The 18811-nt window shown below is 41.5% G+C and overlaps 1 protein-coding gene across 2 annotated transcripts in view; it reads right to left on the bottom strand.

Annotated features, from left to right (window-relative positions):
• PAPD4 (poly(A) RNA polymerase D4, non-canonical) overlaps nt 1-12843 on the bottom strand; it is an 81888-nt gene extending 69045 nt beyond the window's left edge. For both annotated transcript variants that reach the window (XM_008060725.2, XM_021713746.1), the window contains exons 1-3: nt 12773-12843; nt 3332-3505; nt 3036-3125 (exon numbers count right to left, since the gene is read on the bottom strand). In XM_008060725.2, coding sequence (XP_008058916.1) covers nt 3036-3125; nt 3332-3468 — 227 coding nt within the window. In that variant the 5' untranslated portion in view covers nt 3469-3505; nt 12773-12843. The remainder of the gene's footprint in view (nt 1-3035; nt 3126-3331; nt 3506-12772) is intronic.
• Nucleotides 12844-18811: the final 5968 nt, after the last annotated feature.

Below are 18811 nucleotides of genomic sequence, written 5' to 3' on the forward strand. Positions count from 1 at the left end.
TCTCTACAATAAATCAAAAAATTAGCTGGGCATGGTAGCGCATGCCTGTAGTTCCAGCTACTTGGAAGGCTGAGGTGGAAGGATCACCTGAACCCAGTAGGTCGAGGCTGTGGTGGCCATAAGCGTGCCACTGCGCTCCAGCCTGGGCAACAGAGTGAGACTCCAACTAAAAAAAAAAAAAAAAAAGATGCATCTAAGCAAAACATATTCAGATGTTCATTGTATTATTCTATAAATTTTACTGGAGGTTAAAAATTTTTCAAAATAAAAAATCAACGAAAAAAATAATTAAAGAGTAAATATTTGTTGAGAAAAAATATATTATTTCATTAATATACTTTATGCCATAGAAAATGATGCAATTCCTTTTAAGCTCTAAAATTCTATGAGTGATAGCCACCTGAAGGTTTTTATTATATTCCTTTGGGATTATGCCGACTCTTCTCTCCCTGGCAGATCCACAAAATAATTGAAACTTCCATTCAAAGTAAAAGTGTACAGTGTTAAATGCATTAAGTATATTTAGGTCAAATACAGTGGCTCATGTCTATAATCCCAGCACTTTGGGAGGCTGAGGCAGGAGGACTGCTTGAGCTCAAGAGTTTGAGAACAGCCTAGGCAATATAGTGAGACTTCATCTCTATAAAAAATAAAAATTAAGCCGGGCTCGGTGGCTCAGCCTGTAATCCCGCCCCTTTGGGAGGCTGAGGTGAGTGGATTGCCTGAGCCTGCGGGTTCGAGACCCGCCTGGGCAGCGAGACCTCAACTCTACAATAAATCAAAAAATCAGCCAGGCGTGGTAGCGCGTGCCTGTAATTCCGGCTACTCGGAAGGCTGAGGCGGAAGGATAGCCGGAGCCCAGCAGGTCGAGGCTGCGGTGGCCGGGAGCGGCCACTGCACTCCAGTCTGGGTGACAGAATGAGACTCCAACTCAAAAAAAATAAATAAATAAATAAAATTAAAAAAAATAAAAATTAGCCAGGCATGGTGGCTCACATCTATAGTCTCAGCTATTTGGGAGGATGAGGCGGAAAGATTGCCTAAGCCCCAGGAGGTTAAGACTGCTGTGAGTCGTGATCATACCACTGCACTCCAGCCTGGATGACAAGAGTGGGACTTCAACTTAAAAAAACAACAACAAAAAAAAAAAATTTGTGTAACTTTGAACTTATTCTCATTTGTGATTCACAAACTGGCTATCAAGGCATAATGAAATATGAATAAAGTATGTAGACTCAGCTGGGCTCGGTGGCTCAGCCTGTAATCCCGCACCTTTGGGAGGCTGAGGTGAGTGAATTGCCTGAGCCCGCAGGTTCGAGACCCGCCTTGGCAACTTGGCGAGACCTCATCTCTACAATAAATCAAAATGGGCCAGGAGCGGTCACTGCACTCCAGTCGGGGGTGACAGAGTGGGACTCCAACTCAAAAAAAAAAGGAAGTATATAGACTCACTATAAAACTTTTCCCACTGACAATTCTGAAGGACTATCTGTAGGCTTTTCAGAAGCACATGATCTAGACGCAGACTGCTAGATGTCAAATCCCAGCCATGCCACTTTCACCTGAATAACGATACCTCTGTGCTTCAGCTTTCTTCTCTACAGAAGAGGGATAACAGTATCTGCCTCAAACTGCTATGTAAATTAATCAAACCATTACTTATAAAGTCCTTAGAACAATGCCTACTACACAGTGTGTGATTAATAATTCTTAGCTAGTGTAGTGTTTCTTTACTTTACAGCACCTTGCTCAACAAAAGTGTTCTTTTTAATTGAACATAAAAGTTATAAAATGCTTATATAGGTTTTTAAGTAATAACAGTAGCTTTGAATGTTTTGAATATTTAATTTTGAATATTGAATTTGAATATTGCTAAATGTAGGCCGGGCACAGTGGCTCATACCTATAATCCCAGCACTTCGGGAGGCTGAAGTGAAAGTATCCCCTGAGCCCGTGAGTTTGAGACCAGCCTGGGCAACTTGGCAAGACCTCATCTCTACAATAAACCAAAATATTAGCCGGACATGGTGGCGTGTGCCTGTAGTTTCAGCTACTAGGAAGGCTGAGGCAGAATGATTGCCTGAGACTAGCAGGCTAAGGCTGCAGTGGCCGGGAATATGCCACTGTACTCCAGCCTGGGCAACAGAGTGAGACTCCAACTCAAACAAATATTGCTAAAAGTTATTTTAATAACCACCTCTCAAGTCTATAAGTTATTTTGTGATATATGGATTTCTTTTAATCAAATAGGTTAGAATTAACTGACTCCTGACTTGACTATAGAAAGCTTTATGTTACACAGAAATTTTTATTGCATTATTTGTTTTCATAAAACCTCATCTATGTGAGACATAGATAAGTCAAAAGGGAAACATATAGCAGTTCATTAAAAAGAAAATGTTGTTATTGTGCCTCTTAGAAATACAAATGCTGAAATCCTTAATCCTAGTATAGCAGAATATGACTGTATTTGAAGATAGGGCCTATTAAAAGGTAATTAAGTTAAAATGGGGTCCTTAAGATGAGCTCTAATCCAATATGGCTGGCGTACTTAGAAAAAATGAGGACACAGAAAACACACACAGAAGAACCACCATATGAAGACACAGGGAGAAGGTGGCCATTGGCAAGCCAAGGAAAGACGCCTCAGAAGAAACCAACACCTTGATCTTGAATTTCCAGCCTCCAGAATCATGAAAAAATAAATTTCTATTGTTTAAGCTATCCAGTCTGTACTTTGTTAAGGCAACTCTAGCAAATGAATACAGACAGATTTAGTTAAAAATCACAACTAAAAGGTGGTTTTCTGAAGTAATGTAGCTTTATTTCACCTAAAACTTATAATGGCAGGAATACATCAATAAGAAAAACTGTAAAATTTTTAAATCACATAAAAATTTTAAAACTCTGTGTCTGATCTGATTGTACAGGGTTCAGAAAATAAAATTTTGGACATAGTGCCCATACAATTTTAATACAAAATACAATTCTCAGAAATGGAAAATCTTCCTTTAAAATAATTGAGAAGTACTTACTTCCTTCCTCGAAACAATGGGGAAGTTGAGGTCTGTAATGGACTGACATTTCCATATGTCAGCTGCTGTAATGACACAGCTCTAGACAAGCTATTAAAAACAAAGAAAAGAACAGTTACTAATTTACATATTTTATCCTTAAAAATGAAAGCCAATTTCTGAAAAATTCAGAATTCAGATACTTCACCGATCAAAAGAAAACAAATGATGACATTTTATCTATCTTCAAACATTTCATACAAAAAGGGTTAATGTCAAATAGAAAATAAAATGGGCCAAAATATCAGTATACTTACTCTGCATTTTGAAAGTTGAACTGCGCATCTATAAGCTGCTGGTGTGAATAAAGAGTTGGTGACAGGGTGAAGAAGTTACTATGCTGTTGATGATTTGGAGTGAAGGGTGGGCGACCCAAAATTGAGTTTGGGAACATGCTCTTGGTCTCTGAAAGTGAACATGTATTCTTCTACCTAGAATAATTTTAAAAGATAATACCTAGTTATTATAGTTGGAAGATATTGAACTCTTTGATTAACTATTCTCTACTATTTAAAGCAATTAGTTACCAAGTTACAAATTTCATTTACCATATTATTTCTAGGAATTTTAAACAGGTCTCAAGTTCCACTGAAGGTAACAAAAACACATACTAATAATTCTAAATCTATATTAACCATATTATTCAAACAGCAAAACATATGCACATTTCTACTTTTCTGACAAATTTATCCTAAAAAATTTACTCTCATATCAACAAATCTTTTAGAAAATCAAGTTATCGGCTAGGCACAGTGGCTCAAGTCTGTAATCCCAGCACTTGGGAGGCCAAGGTAAGAGGACTGCCTGAGTCCAGTGGTTTGAGACCAGTCTGGGCAACCTGGCGAGACCTCGTCTCTACAATAAATCAAAAAATTTAGCTGGGCGTGGTGGCATGCTCCTGTGGTTCCAGCTACTTGGAAGGCTGAGGTAGAAGGATCACCAAGTCCAGCAAGTCAATGCTGCAGTGGCCATGAGTGTGTCACTGCACTTCAGCCTGGGTGACAGTGAAACTCTGACTCAAAAAAAAAAAAAAAGAAAGAAAATCAAGTTATCACCACGTGCTCTGATAATAAAACAGAAATCATTCGATGGAGACATACTATGAAATCCCAGATTCTGACATTTATTCTCAACCCAATATACACAAAGGTATAAGCCATTATATGACAACCTGAATCCTAGGATTTGGATCTTAAAGATCTGATCAAAAAAGGGAAGGAATTTGTGTGCCAAACAATGTATAAAATTGTGGAATTCTCCTCAAATTCTATGCCATCTACATAAAAGACTTCCAATAAAAGAGGGCTCTGTTTTCATAGGAATGGGAGAAAATTGTACAAAGCAATCAGAACCCTGCACTGACTCAAGCAGATTAGATATTTATTATTTTCAATGACTGATGCAGGGAGGCTATAGTCTTGCAAAGGGTAGGGTAAGGTAACAAGTATTGAAAACAATTATTAAGTAAAGTCAACAAAGAAAAATAAAACCTGCCGGGCTCGGTCGCTCAGCCTGTAATCCCAACTTTGGGAGGCCGAGGTGAGTGGATTGCCTGAGCCCGCGGGTTCGAGACCCACCTGGGCAACCTCATCTCTACAATAAATCAAAAATTAGCCGGGTGTGGTAGCGCACACCTGTAGTTCCAGCTACTTGGAAGGCTGAGGCAGAAAGATCGCCGGAGCCCAGCAGGTCGAGGCTGCAGTGGCCGGGAGCAGCCACTGCACTCGTCTGGTTGACACAGTGAAACTCCAACTCAAAAAAAGAAAAAGAAAGCCCCTCAGCCCACTTTCTCAAAGAAAGCAATTAGAAGACTCTTGTCAGGCACAATGGCTCATGCCTATAATCCCAGCACTTTGGGAGGCCTAGATGAAAGGACAGCCTGAGCCCACGGGTTCCAGACTAACCTAGGCAACTTGGCAAGACCTTATCTCTACAATAAATCAAAAAATTAGCCAGGCGCGGTGGCACATGCCTGTAATTCCAGTTACTTGGAAGGCTGAGGCAGAAGGAATGCCTGAGCCCAGCAGGACTTGGCTGCTGGTGACCATGAGTGTGCCACTGCCCTCCAGTCTGGGCAACAGAGTGAGAGTCTGACTCAAAAAAAAAAAAAAAGACTCTTCTACGGGAAAAAACAGAGAGAAATTATGTAACATAGTAATAAGAGAACTTACAGTAACATTTGGGAGTTCACCAAGGAAAAGTCAAACTAGCTACCTGACCAACCTACAAGTGAACTGCCTAATCGAGAGGCCCCCTCCACACTGTTAGACCTATGAGATACTTCTAGTACCTCTCAGTTAAAACAGACATCTGCAGATCACCAGAAGAAATTAAAAACTGGGAATAAACAGAAACAATGCCAGAAACTAATGAACACTCAAAAAAAGAAAAATCTGATTAATGAAAGGACACTGACTATTCAAAACAAGAATTCACTGCTTAAAAAGAAAGAGCTAGCTGGGCTCGGTGGCTCAGCCTGTAATCCCAGCACTTTGGGAGGCTGAGGTGAGTGGATTGCCTGAGCCCGCAGGTTCGAGACCCGCCTGGGCAACTTGGCAAGACCTCATCTCTACAATAAATAAAAAATTAGCCGGGCATGGTAGCGCGCGTCTGTAGTTCCAGTTACTTGGAAGGCTGAGGTGGAAGGATCGCCGGAGCCCAGCAGGTCGAGGCTGCAGTGGCCGGGAACAGCTACTGCACTCCAGTCTGGGTGACAGAGTGAGACTCCAACTAAAATAAATAAATAAATAAATAAATAAAAAGAAAGAGCTCAGGCCGGGCACAGTGGTTCAAGCCTATAATCCCAGCACTTTGGGAGGCCGAGGCGAGAGGATTGCCTGAGTCCGGAGGCTCGAGACCAGCCTGGGCAACTTGGTGAGACCCTGTCTCCAAAATAAATCAAAAAATTAGCCAGATGTGGTAGCACGCACCTGTAGTTTCAGCTACTTGGAAGGCTGAGGCAGAAGGATCGCCTGAACCCAGCAGGTCAAGGTTGCGGCAGCCATGAGCATGCCACTGCACTCCAGCCTGGGTGACAGAGTGAAACTTCAACTCAAAAAAAAAGAAAGAAAGAGCTCTTGGAAATTACAAAATTGAAAGCAGAACTATCCAGCAGAAGTTAAAAGATAACTTTCAGAAAATTTATTAGAAAGAACCAAAGGGGGGGGAGGGGGATGGGATTAACAGTAGCAAATATCTGTCTGGGGCTGGGAAAACACCTCTTATCAACATGGTGCCTGAATGAAACGTAATTGTACACCTAACCCTTAACTGTACCCCACAAAACCATAATAAAAAATACTGATTAATTATTAAAAAAAAAAAAGAAAGAACAAAAAGAAAAAGCTACTAGTGGACAGGAAGAAGAAAGGACAACAGGAGAGAAAATAGAAGAGAATCAAACCACGTAATTCGACATCCAACATTTTATCAGACGGCCCAGGGAGAACAGATAAAATAACAGAGGATATCACCAAATAAATAAAACAAGAAAATGTCTAGGACTGAAAGACAAGTCTTCAAAACTGCAAGGACCTAACGAGTACAAAGCACAGTAAAAAAGATACATATCAAGGTGTATTATGATGAATTTCAGAATATCAGGAAAAAGAAGCTTATAAAATATTCCAAAGGGGACAACATTATAAACAAGGGGCTGGAAATCAAAACGGCTTTGAACTTCTCCATAGTACAAGACAAGGACTAACACCTTCAAAGCTCTGAGGGAAACACTCTCAAGCTATAATTATGTACCCAGGCATACTATCAATGCAAAAGAGAATAAAACATTTTTAGCCACATAGAGTATCAAAAAAGAAAAAGAAAATCTGGGATCCAGAAAAAGGGAGATCTGATGCAGGACAGAAACACAGTAAAATTCTCCAAAGGAGAGTAAAGGGAATGTAACAGCTCAAATTAGAGCAGGAGGGTGGAGGATTTCAAGACTATATCCAAGAAAAAAAAAATTAACTGGTGGATTATCTGATTTATTTGACCACAGAGATAAGTTCTGTCAACAGAGCAGAAATAATTACAGAAATACAGAAAACCAGCTAGCTAAAAATAAAAGAAAATTACTAAACTACAGGAAAAAAACTCAACAGGTATTATAGAAAAGGAAATTTAATCATAGTTATCTATCTGCTTATTACAATAATGCAAATATTGACTATACTAATTCAAACAAAAACTGTGATATCCAAATATAAAATTTATTACAGAGTATATTTACTTATATATTTTATGTTATTAGATGTGTTATTATATATCACAATTTTTATATGTGAAAAATGAGAAAGGGTAAAAAAAATGCTAAATCTTCATTTTCAGTAAATAAAAATCAAAAGAAAAAGCTATAGAAGCTTTATTCTTTTTTTTATTTGTAACAGAAATAAAAGAACACCTAGGTAGCTAAAGAAATTTAAGTGGGCACCTCTGGAGATTGAGACTAGGAGGGTTGGAAAAACTAAAACAATCGAAGAGAAAAAGAAAAATCTAGGAAGAATCTAACAAATCATTCACAATCTTTGTTCCTTGCTTTTTCCGTTCAATAAGATTAAAATTCCCTAGGTTGGCCATATATAATGAGATTTACCAGTCCAGGGTTCATAATAGACTGTGAACAGAAGTCTCTGAATCATCATTAGATCTCAACCCGAATGCCTGACTCTAATTTGTACCAGAGACAAGGTTTACCTCCAGATAACAAGAGTTTCAGTCGGGCATGGTGGCTCATGCCTGTAATTCCAACACTTTGGGAAGCTGAGGCAGGAGGATCACTTGAGGTCAGAAGTTCAAGACCAGCCCGAGCAACATAGTGAGACCCCTCTTCCCATCTCTACAAACAATTGAAAAATATGGTGGTGCATGCCTGTAGTCCCAGCTATTTAGGAGGCTGAAGCACAAAAATTGCTTGAGCCCAGGAGTTCAAGGCTGCAGTGAGCTATAATAGAGCCATCCACTCCATCCAGCCTGGGCAACAGAGTGAGACCTTGTCTCAAAAATCAGTAAATACAATAAAAATAAATAAAAAGTCTCAGGAGGCCCTTATCACTTGTTACAGGAGATCTTAAAAACAAAATCAACCCTATAAAATCTGTTCACCTGTACTCCCTAACTTATTCAGAGGAAATGGACAAATATCTTGAACTAAGCAGCATTCCTGGAAACCCCTTATTAAAAGTACATTCAGGAAGTCCTAGCTAGAGCAATCAGGCAAGAGAAAGAAATAAAGGGTATCCAAATGGGAAAAGAAGAAATCAAACTATCTCTGTACGCCCTAACCCTAACCTAGCGAATCTTAAAGACTACTCCAAAAGACTGCTGGACTATAAACAAATTCAGTAAAGTTTCAGGATATAAAATCAACACACACAAATCAGTAGCACCGCTGTACACCAAGAGTGACCAAACTGAGAATCAAATCAAGCACTCAATCCCATTTATAACAGTTGCCAAAAAGTTAAAATACCTATGAATATATTTAACCAAGAAGGTGAAAGATGTCCAAAAGGAGGACTACAAAACACTGATGAAAGAAATTGTAGAGGACACACACAAATGGCAAAATATCTCATGTTCATGGATTGGAAAAACCAACATTGTTAAAAAGATCACACCACCCAAAGTAATCTACAGATTCAATGCAATCCCTATCAAACTACCAACATTATTTTTCACAGAATCAGAAAAAAAATCCTAAAATTAATATGGAACCAAAAAAAAAAAAAAAAGCCCTAATAGTAAACACAATGCTAAGCAAAAAGAACAGTTTGAGGTGTCACATTACCTGACTTCAAATTATACTACCAGGCTAGACTAACCAAAACAGCATAGTACAGTACAAGTACAAGGACAGATACATAGAACAACAGAGCACAAGAGAGAATTCAGAAATAAACACATATACCTACAACCAACTGATCTTTGACAAAGCAACTAAAACATATACTAGGGAAAGGACAACCTATTCAACTAATGGTGCTGAAAAAACTGGATAGCCATATGAAGAAAACAGAAACTAGATCCCTATCTCTCAGCATATACAAAAATCAACTCAAGTCAGGCACAATGGTTCACACCTGTAATCCCAGCACTTTGGAAGGCAGAGGCAAGAGAATTGCCTGAGCCCAGCGATTTGAGGCCAGCCTGGGCAATTTGACAAGATCTCACCTCTACAATAAATCAAAAAATTAGCTGGTGGCACATGCCTATGGTTCCAGCTACTTGGAAGGCTGAGGTGGAAAGATCACCTGAGCCTAGCGGGTTGAGGCTGTGGTGGCAATGAGCTCGCCACTGCACCCCAGCCTGGATAACAGAGTGAGACCCTTACTAAAAAAAAAAAAAAAAAATGATCTCAAGATGGATTAAAGACCTAAATATCAGACCTGAAACCATAAAAATCCTAGAAGAAAACCTAGGACAAACTTTTCTGGACATGGGCCTAGGCAAAGAATGTATGGCTAAGACCTCAAAAGCAAATGCAACAGCAACAAAAATAAGTTACACCTAATAAAACTGAAAAGTCTCTGGACATCAAAAGAAATAATCAACAAAGCAAACAGGCAACCTACAGAATGGGAGAAGATATTCACAAACAATATATCCACCAAAGGACGAGCATTAAGAATCTACAAAGAACTCAAACAAATCAGCAAGAAAAAAACAAAACCCCATTAAAAAGTGAGCAAATGACATGAACAGACATCTCTCAAAAGAAGATAACATCACTAATCATCAGAGAAAAGCAAACTAAAACCACAGTGAGATACCACCTCAAACCTGTCAGAATGGTCATTATTCAAAAACAACAGATGCTGGCATGGATGCAGCGTAAAGGAAATGCTTATACAATGTTGGTGGGTGTGTAAATTAGTATGACCTCTATGGAAATCAAAAAGAACTAAAAGTAGATCTACCATTCGATCCAACAGTTAAATCTATTTGAAATCTATTCAAAGAAAGAGGTCTTTGTACAAAGACACCCAAACTTGCATGTTCACTGCAGCACAACTCACAATTGCAAAAAGGAGAATCAACCTAAATGCCTACCAAATGTGCAGAGGATAATGAAAATGTGGTGTATGTATCTACCATGGAATATTATTGTTATAAGAACAAAATAATGTCTTTTGTACTGCATGTTCTCATTTAAAAATGGGAACTAAGCTAAGGGTCTGTAAAAGGCATATAGAATGGTATAATGGACACTGAAGACTCAGGAGGAAGATAAGATGAGGAGGAGGGATGACAAATTTCCTATCAAGTAAAATGTGTACTAATAAGGGTGATGGGTACACTTAAAGCTCAGACTGCTTCACCACTATATAGCCATGTAACCAAAAAGCACTCCTACCTGTAAAATTATTAAAGAAAAGTTCTGAAATAATAAAACTAATCAACAAGAGAAATCTGTATTCATGAAAAGCTAGTATTAAAATATTCCATTTTATAGCTGGGAGTGGTTGCACAAGCCTGTAGTTCCAGTTACTCGGAAGGCTGAGGCAGAAGGATGGCCTGAGCCCAGCAAGTGCTACTCAGAACGCTGAGGCTGCGGTGACCGTGAGTGTGACACTGCACTCCAGCTTGGGCAACAGAGTGAGACAACTCAGAAAAAAAAATTCCATTTTCAGGTTCATTTAAATTAGTTCAGTCTTTTAACTATGACACTTTTTAACCTAGACATTTTATTCATACCTATAAATAATAAATACGCTGTTTTTCTTCTAGATCAAATAAGGTCCTATACTTGTGCATGAATATTTGAATACCCAAAATCACATAATAGCCTAGGCTTCACCTTGTTTCTACCCCATTACATGGTCAAATTCAGTCATAATCTGAAGGCTGGCCTGGTTAAGATCATGACTTGAGGGTCAAAATTCATACTGAAGAGAGCATGACTTCAAAAACTTTGATGCTTATCTGGGAAAGTTGGGATAGTATACACTGGATTTCTGCCCTAGAGTAAAGTTTCAGCTGTGCAATCATTCTAAGCTTTTACACCTGAGATAATTTGGTTGGTAACGTTATAGAATAGTTCTAGGACCAAGACATCTTTTGACTCTGACTCAAAAAAAAAAAAAAAACACAAAAAACTAAGTGATTCCTAGTGATACAGTATTTGATCCTATAATTTGCAAACTCAAACTGACCTCTCCTCCAACAAATGAGAGAATGCATATGGTTATATAATTCCTTAATCAGGATACTTTGGAGAGTAGAGCATGCCTAGTATACACACCAGAACTGTACTGCTAGACCAAGATATTTGTCCACTCTATCCAAACACTTTTGATCCCGTAAACCCATTTCTTTTCTCCACAATACTGAAGGTCCAATTTCTAAATCCTGCTCACACTCTGTTAAAACCTTCAGGTTTTGAACAGGACACTCCTCTTTATTAATAATTAAATTCCAGCGGGTGCAGTGGCTCAACCTGTAATCCCAGCACTTTGGGAGACCGAGGTGAGAGAACTGGCTGAGTCCAGGGGTTCAAGACCAGCCTGGGCAACTTGGTGAGACCTCGTCTCTACAATAAATAAAAAAATTAGCCGGGCGTGGTGGCACCCGCCTGCAGTTCCATCTACTTGAAAGGCTGAGGCAGAAAGATCGCCTGAGCCCAGCAGGTCGAGGCTGCAGTGGCCGTGAGTGTGCCACTGCCCTCCAGCCTGGGCGACAGAGAGAGACTCCAACTCAAAAAAAAAAGAGAACTAACTTCCATCCAAATGTTAAAAGAATCCAGTCACATGGTTCTAAATAGCCATTTCTTAAACAACTAATAAATGGCCTGTTTCACACGGAGTCTATCTGTTATGGAACATTTCCAGATCAGACATAGCTGGGGCTATTCACACCAACAAAGTAATGTAACTATTACAGGCTATCAATCAGTACAGAGTAATAAACAGCCTTATGCTGTTAGCCAGGAGCTGTTAGAAGCCTTGTGCTTCTAAACATGCAATAGGATACTTATAAAAGTAGTATGTTACCTGGAATATAAAAACACAGATCTTGTGATCAGTTACAATCTCTTTCCTCACAAAATCACACACTGCCCATCTACTATTTAGCTTGAGTTTTACAGTTTCTCGTTTCTTCTTTGTTCACTCTACTAGTAAATAACTGCTATTTTAAAGGAAAAGCTTAGTCTGGCTCGGTGGCTCAGCCTGTAATCCCGCGCCTTTGGGAGGCTGAGGTGAGTGGATTGCCTGAGCCCGCGGGTTCGAGACCCGCCTGGGTAGTGAGACCTCATCTCTACAATAAATCAAAAAAAAAATCAGCCGGGCGTGGTAGCGCATGCCTGTGATTCCGGCTACTTGGAAGGCTGAGGAGGAAGGATCGCCGGATCCCAACAGGTCGAGGCTGCGGTGGCCGGGAGTGGCCACTGCACTCCAGCCAGTCTGGGCGACAAAGTGAGACTCCAACCCAAAAAAAAAAAAAAAAGGAAAAGCTTAAAGAAATAAAACATGACAAGGAATTTAGACAATCCAGAAACTGTGAGACACATAAGCCCCTCGTGTTCTCACTTCGAGGAAGATCCTATTTACAAAAGGCCAAACAGGAAAAAAGTACACAACTACTAGACAGTCTTAACCTTGGCACTTTTCCAGGAAGTGAAGAAAGGTGATTTCGTGCCCATTAATTAAGAGCCTTAAAGATAAATGACTCTTGAAACTTTAAGGAGTCCAGATATTTACCTTAGTTCTTCAGCACCATCTGTAATGCAGGGGTCCCAAGACAATCTTCCTTTTTCGGCACTGGAGGGAAGAGGGGGACGCGAGGCAGGGAAACGAGTGAGAACAGCAGGCGGCCCTAGGAGTCCTGGAAAGCCCGGGGCGCGCTATGCCGGGGAGCCGCCCCCGCTGAACCAAACACTCCAGGTTCGAAGAAAGTTCCCGCGCCGAGCCCCGACCCAGGCCTACCCGGCCGCGTCTGTCCGCAACCCTGAACTCACAGACGTCCCGGGGGAAGGCCAAGCGGGAGGAGCTCCAAGCCCGGGCGCGGACCGCCCGGCGGCGGCTCGGCTACAGCTTTCCCCCGAGCCACGAAGGCGGCGGCGGCTCGCGAGACAGCTAGGCCCAGTTTCGGCTCCGGCTGCAGCTAGCAGTCTCGACCCCGGGCGCGGCTGCCAAGGGAGGAGCAACACAAGGAAAGGCAGGAACCGCGAGGGTGTAGTAAGTTGGGGACGACAGCAAAGAGTAGAAGACCCAAAAGTCGCTGAAAAAGCGGCGTAGAGAGCCCTGTCAGAGACTCCCGGAAGATCGGCGTGACCCGGATGGGAATCACCAGCGGGAAGCGAGAGGTCACACTTCCGGCAGCCACCTCGACCTCTTCTGCACGCGCTTGGCTCGAACGCGCAGGCGCAGGGCTGCCGGTGTCCGAGCTTGGGCCGAGGTGCGTTCCCTGAGCCAGGCGCTGGTAGCGGCGGGGCGCCCGCGGGAGTGCCGCGTGCGGGTTCCGAGCCCGAGCGCACGTTTGCAGAGGTCGTGTGTGGGTCGCGCAGCGACCGTCCCTGAGAAGCTTTTCTTGACCTAGTTTTACCCACGCTCCTCTGCCGGACCAGTGCTACGCTTTAACTGTTGTTTTCCCTCCAGGGACGCGAAAACTGCTTTGGGAGGAAAATGCTTTTTCTGCCGCCTCCCGGTGCACCGACCAAGGGTCGGCCCAGACTCCCAAGTGGGCTCGGCTGCTGGCGGAAATGGCCACGTTACTTACTTTACTAACGTAAATCAGCTACCAACATTCCTTTATTGTCCTTTTAATTCCTACGGAATCTGACCCCTTTGTTCCAGCAGTGGGTCATTTGTGTCTTTTTTTCCTGATCGGCCTGGCGATGGGGCTTATCAGTTTTACGGATCTCTGGTCTTAAAGGCCGCGTTTGCTCGCTCAGATTTACTCTGATGGTATTCTGTTTTCTATTTCATGAATTTCTGCTCCTATGACTATTGTTTCCTTTCTTCTGCTCTTATTTTTTAATTTTTAACTCTTTTCTTTTTGAAGACAGAAGCACACTGGTGATGGAGGAGGACCAGAGAGATGAGAGCCAGGGAAAAAAGAGAAAAGAAAACATAAGAAAAAGGAGGTGTAAGAGGGAAAATACTAAACAGCGGGGAGAGATGAAGGGGGAAAAGGGGAGGAAGGAGAGAAGAAAACACGAGGGGAGAGGTCAGAGAAGAACCAGGAGGGATGGCGGCTCAAACCTATAAACCCAGCGCTTTGGGAGGCCGAGGGTTCGAGACCAGCCTGGGCAACATGGTGAGACCTCATCTCTACAATACATCAAAATATCAGCCGGGCGTGTTCACACGCGCATGTAGTTCCGGCTCCTTGAAGGCTGAGGCGGAAGGATCGCCGGAGCCCAGCAGGTCGAGATGTCTCTTATTTTGTTCTATAGGAATTGGGTGGCGGACGTGTCCATCCATACTGCTTTAGTTGCATCCCACATAGTTTGATATGTTGTGTGTATCTTTTCCTTAAAATATTTTCTAATCCCTATTGATTTCTTTTTTCACCGTGGGTTCTTTGTAGCTGCAAACATGGAGGGGTTTTCTTGGTTATCTTTCTGTTATTGATTTCTAGCTTAATCCCACTGTGATCAGAGAACATACTTCGTATATATAATATAAATTACTTTAAACTTATTGACACTGTTCTGTGGCCCAGAGTATGATCTATCTTGGTAAATGTTCACTGTGCTTTTGAAATAAATATGTATCTGCAGTTACTGGATGGAGTGTTCTACAAATGTCAGTCGTGTCAAATTGGTTGATATTAGTGTTCAGTCTTTTATGTCCTTACTGATTTTCTGTCTATTAAGAGAATATTGAGATCTCTGACTATAATTGTGGATTTTTTTTATTTCTCCTTGTAGTTATGTCAGTGTTTGCTTCATATACTTTGAAGCTCTGCTATTAGTTGCATAAGTATTTTTTTTTTCTTTTTTTTCTTTTTTTTTTTTTTGAGTTGGAATCTCACTCTGTTGCCCAGACTGGAGTGCAGCAGCCTCGACCTGCTGGGCTCCGGCGATCCTTCCGCCTCAGCCTTCCAAGTAGCCGGAATTACAGGCACACACTACCACACCCGGCTAATTTTTTTATTTTATTGTAGAGGTGAGGTCTTGCCTGCCCAGGCGGGTCTTGAACCCACGGGCTTGGACAATCCCCTCACCTCAGCCACCCAAAGGCACGGGATTACAAGCTGAGCCACTGAGCCCGGCTTGCATAAGCATTTATAATTGTCCTGTTATTTAGATGAATTTATCCTTTATGAAAGTTTTATTGTAATGAAATGATCTACTTTATAAATGGTCTTTTTCTTTCCAGATAACATTTGCTCTGAAGTGTACTTTGATAGTATTACAGCCACTCTAGCTTTTTTGCATAGTGTTAACCTGGTATATTTTAAAGGAAATCATATAAGTCCTCCAGAAAATTGAAGAAGAACCAATACTTCCCAGCTCATTCTATGAGACCAGCATCACTCTTATACCCAAATTCTAGATGTTAAACAAGTAGACTACAGATTGACATCCCTCATAAACATATATGTAAAAATTAACAAAATTCTAGCCATTTTTATTCCACAATATATAAAAAAGATAATATATCATGACCAAATAGAAGCTTATCCTAGGAATGCAAAGTTGAATTAGCATTGATAAATCAACCAATATGGTTTAGTCAATATACAAAAAAAAAAAAAAAAAAATGATCACCTCAATAGATGCAGCAAAAGCACTGGGCAAAATCCAATATCCATTCCTAGGATTACAAGGAAACTTCTTCAACTTGATAGCATTTATTAAAAGCATCACACTTAATGATGAAGAACTAAATGCTTTCACCCTGAGATCAGGAATAAGACAAGGATTTCTGCTCTCACCACTTCTGTTCAACATTGTACTGGGGTTTCTAGCCTGTGTGATAAAGCAAGAAAAATATCTTCCAAATAGTGACGTTTTACCCTACATTATCAACAACAAAAAATCACATTTGTTAATATTCTAATTTCATCAGAAGAATTTTAAAGCAGTTGGAAGTAGTCAAGATCATAGCAATGAGCCAGGCATGGTGGTTCATGCCTAAACAGTAAGTCACCTACATACGAACCTTCGAGTTGCAAACCTTCAAAGATGCAAACATGCATTCACAAGTCCAATCACAAGTTAGTTCACATATCTGCCATACATTGTTGCGTGTGTGCATCCTCTACTAGTGGTTGTACTTTTATGTACTTTGCTGTACAGCACTTACTTTGCAGTACTGTACTGTGCCATCCTCTAGATAGTTGCTCCTTTTGCCTGTTCATGCAATGCCTGCCCCTGTATGCCAGCTGTTTTATATTGTATTACTGTACTTTTCAAGGTATTGTAAGATTTAAAATGTTTATTTTGTGTGTTTTGTGTATTATTTGTGTAAAAAGTATTATTAACCTATTATAGTATAGTACTATATAACTGATTGTGTTAGTTGGGTACCTAGGCTAACTTTGTTGGACTTACAAATTGGACTTAAGAAAACACTCTGAGCCGGGCTTGGTGGCTCAGCCTGTAATCCCACGCCTTTGGGAGGCTGAGGTGAGTGGATTGCCTGAGCCCGTGGGTTCAAGACCCGCCTGGGCAGCGAAACCTCATCTCTACAATAAATTAAAAAAAAAAAAAAATCAGCCGGGCGTGGTAGCGCATGCCTGTAATTCCGGCTACTTGGAAGGCTGAGACAGAAGGATCGCCGGAGCCCAGCAGATCGAGGCTGCAGTGGCCGGGAGCAGCCACTGCACTCCTGTCTGGGCAACAGAGTGAGACTCCAACTCAAAAAAAAAAAGAAAAGAAAACACTCTGAGGATGCAGCTCATTTATATATAGGGGACTTACTGTAATCCCAGCACTTTGGAAGGCTGAAGTGGGAGGATCTCTTGAGCCCAGGAATTCGAGACCAGACTCAGCAACATCGCAAAAAAAAAAAAAATCAAGAAATTAGCTGGGCATGGTGGCACCTGCTTGTCATGCCAACTGCTCAGAAGGCTGAGGCAGAAGGATCACCTGAGCTCAGGAGGTCTAGGCTGTGGTAAGCCACGATCATGCCATTGCACTCCAGCCTGGGCAAGACCCTGTCTCTCTCTCTCACACACACACACACACACACACACACACACACACACACAAAAAGTGATGATGCAACTTTTACAAAATTATTTTTGCTCGCAAGTTCAGTTATATCGATGACAACAAATAGGCATTTTTCTTGAACTGACAGTTTCACTTATTTTTATGCAAATGTTTGCCAAGTACCTAAGTCTGAATAACCAGTTTTCCTGTCAATAGATCTTTTTTTTTTTTTTTCTTTTTGAGTCAGAGTCTCACTCTATACCCAGACTGGAGTGCAGTGGCACACTCATGGCCACCACAGCCTCAACCTGCTGGGCTCAGGTGGTCCTTCCACCTCAGCCTTTCAAGTAGCTGGAACTACTAGCATGCACCACCATGCCGGGCTAATTTTTTTTTTAATTAGTAGCGATGAGGTCTTGCCAAGTTTTCCAGGCGGGCATCGAACCCATGGGCTCAGGCAATCCTCTCACCTGGGCCTCTGAAAGTGCTGGGATTATAGGTGTGAGCCACCGTCCCAGCCAATAGATCTTTTACTCAAGATGGTGTTCCATGGTAAACACAACTAGTGCAGGTTGCAATGTGATCTCACCAGTTCTGCTCTACAAAAAAACCACTTGTTTTTTGTTTTGTTTTGTTTTTTTCTGTTATAGTTCCACGAATAGAACAAAGTACTTTGATACAAAAAACCACTTGTTTTGAGAGTTCCTTAGTGTACAGCAGAAGGCATTATGAATACTTCTTAATCTTTCATACGACTATTTAGAAAGATGTATATTCAAGGATCAAAAGTTAATGCAATTCATAATTTTTGCTGCTTCATTAAGAATATTCTTAAGTAGGCCAGGAGCAGTGGCTTATGCCTGTAATCCCAGCACTTTGGGAGGCGGAAGTGAAAAGATTGCCTAAGTCTGTGGGTCTGACACCAGTCTAGGCAACATGGCGAGACCTCATCTCTACAATAAACAAATTTGTTTTTAAAAATAGGCAACCCCTTAGCGGGGCTCGGTGGCTCAGCCTGTAATCCCGGCTACTCGGAAGGCTGAGGTGGAAGGATCGCCGGAGCCCAGCAGGTTGAGGCTGCGGTGGCCGGGAGCAGCCACTACACTCCAGTCTGGGCGACAGAGTGAGACTCCAACTCAAAAAAAAACAAAACAAAAAAAATAGGCAACCCCTTCAGGTCCCCTCCCACTGTGGGAGCTTTTCTGTCCTCTTAATAAATCCTGCTTTCTCGCTTAAAAAAGAAACTAGCTGGACATGGTGATGCTCACCTATAGTCCCAGCTGCTTGGAAGACTGAAGTAGAAGGATCACCTGAGCCCAGCAGGTCGAGGCTACGGTGGCCAAGAGCGTGCCATTGCACTCCAGCCTGGGCAACAGAGTAAGACTCCAACTCAAAAAAAAATATTCTTAAGTAGGCCAGGCACAGTGGGTCACACCTGTAATCCCAGAACTTTGGGAGGGGGGTGTGAAAGGATTATCTGAGCCGATGGGTTCGAGATCAGACTAGGCAACATGGTAAGACTTTGTCTCTACAATAAGTAAATAAGTAAAAAATTAGCTGAGCCGGGCTCAGTGGCTCAGCCTGTAATCCCGCGCCTTTGGGAGGCTGAGGTGAGTGGATTGCCTGAGCCCGC

The sequence above is a fragment of the Carlito syrichta genome, unplaced genomic scaffold (genome assembly GCF_000164805.1).
Source record: "Carlito syrichta isolate Samal-C Ts95f unplaced genomic scaffold, Tarsius_syrichta-2.0.1 Scaffold304710, whole genome shotgun sequence".
Classification (NCBI taxonomy): Eukaryota; Metazoa; Chordata; class Mammalia; order Primates; family Tarsiidae; genus Carlito; species Carlito syrichta.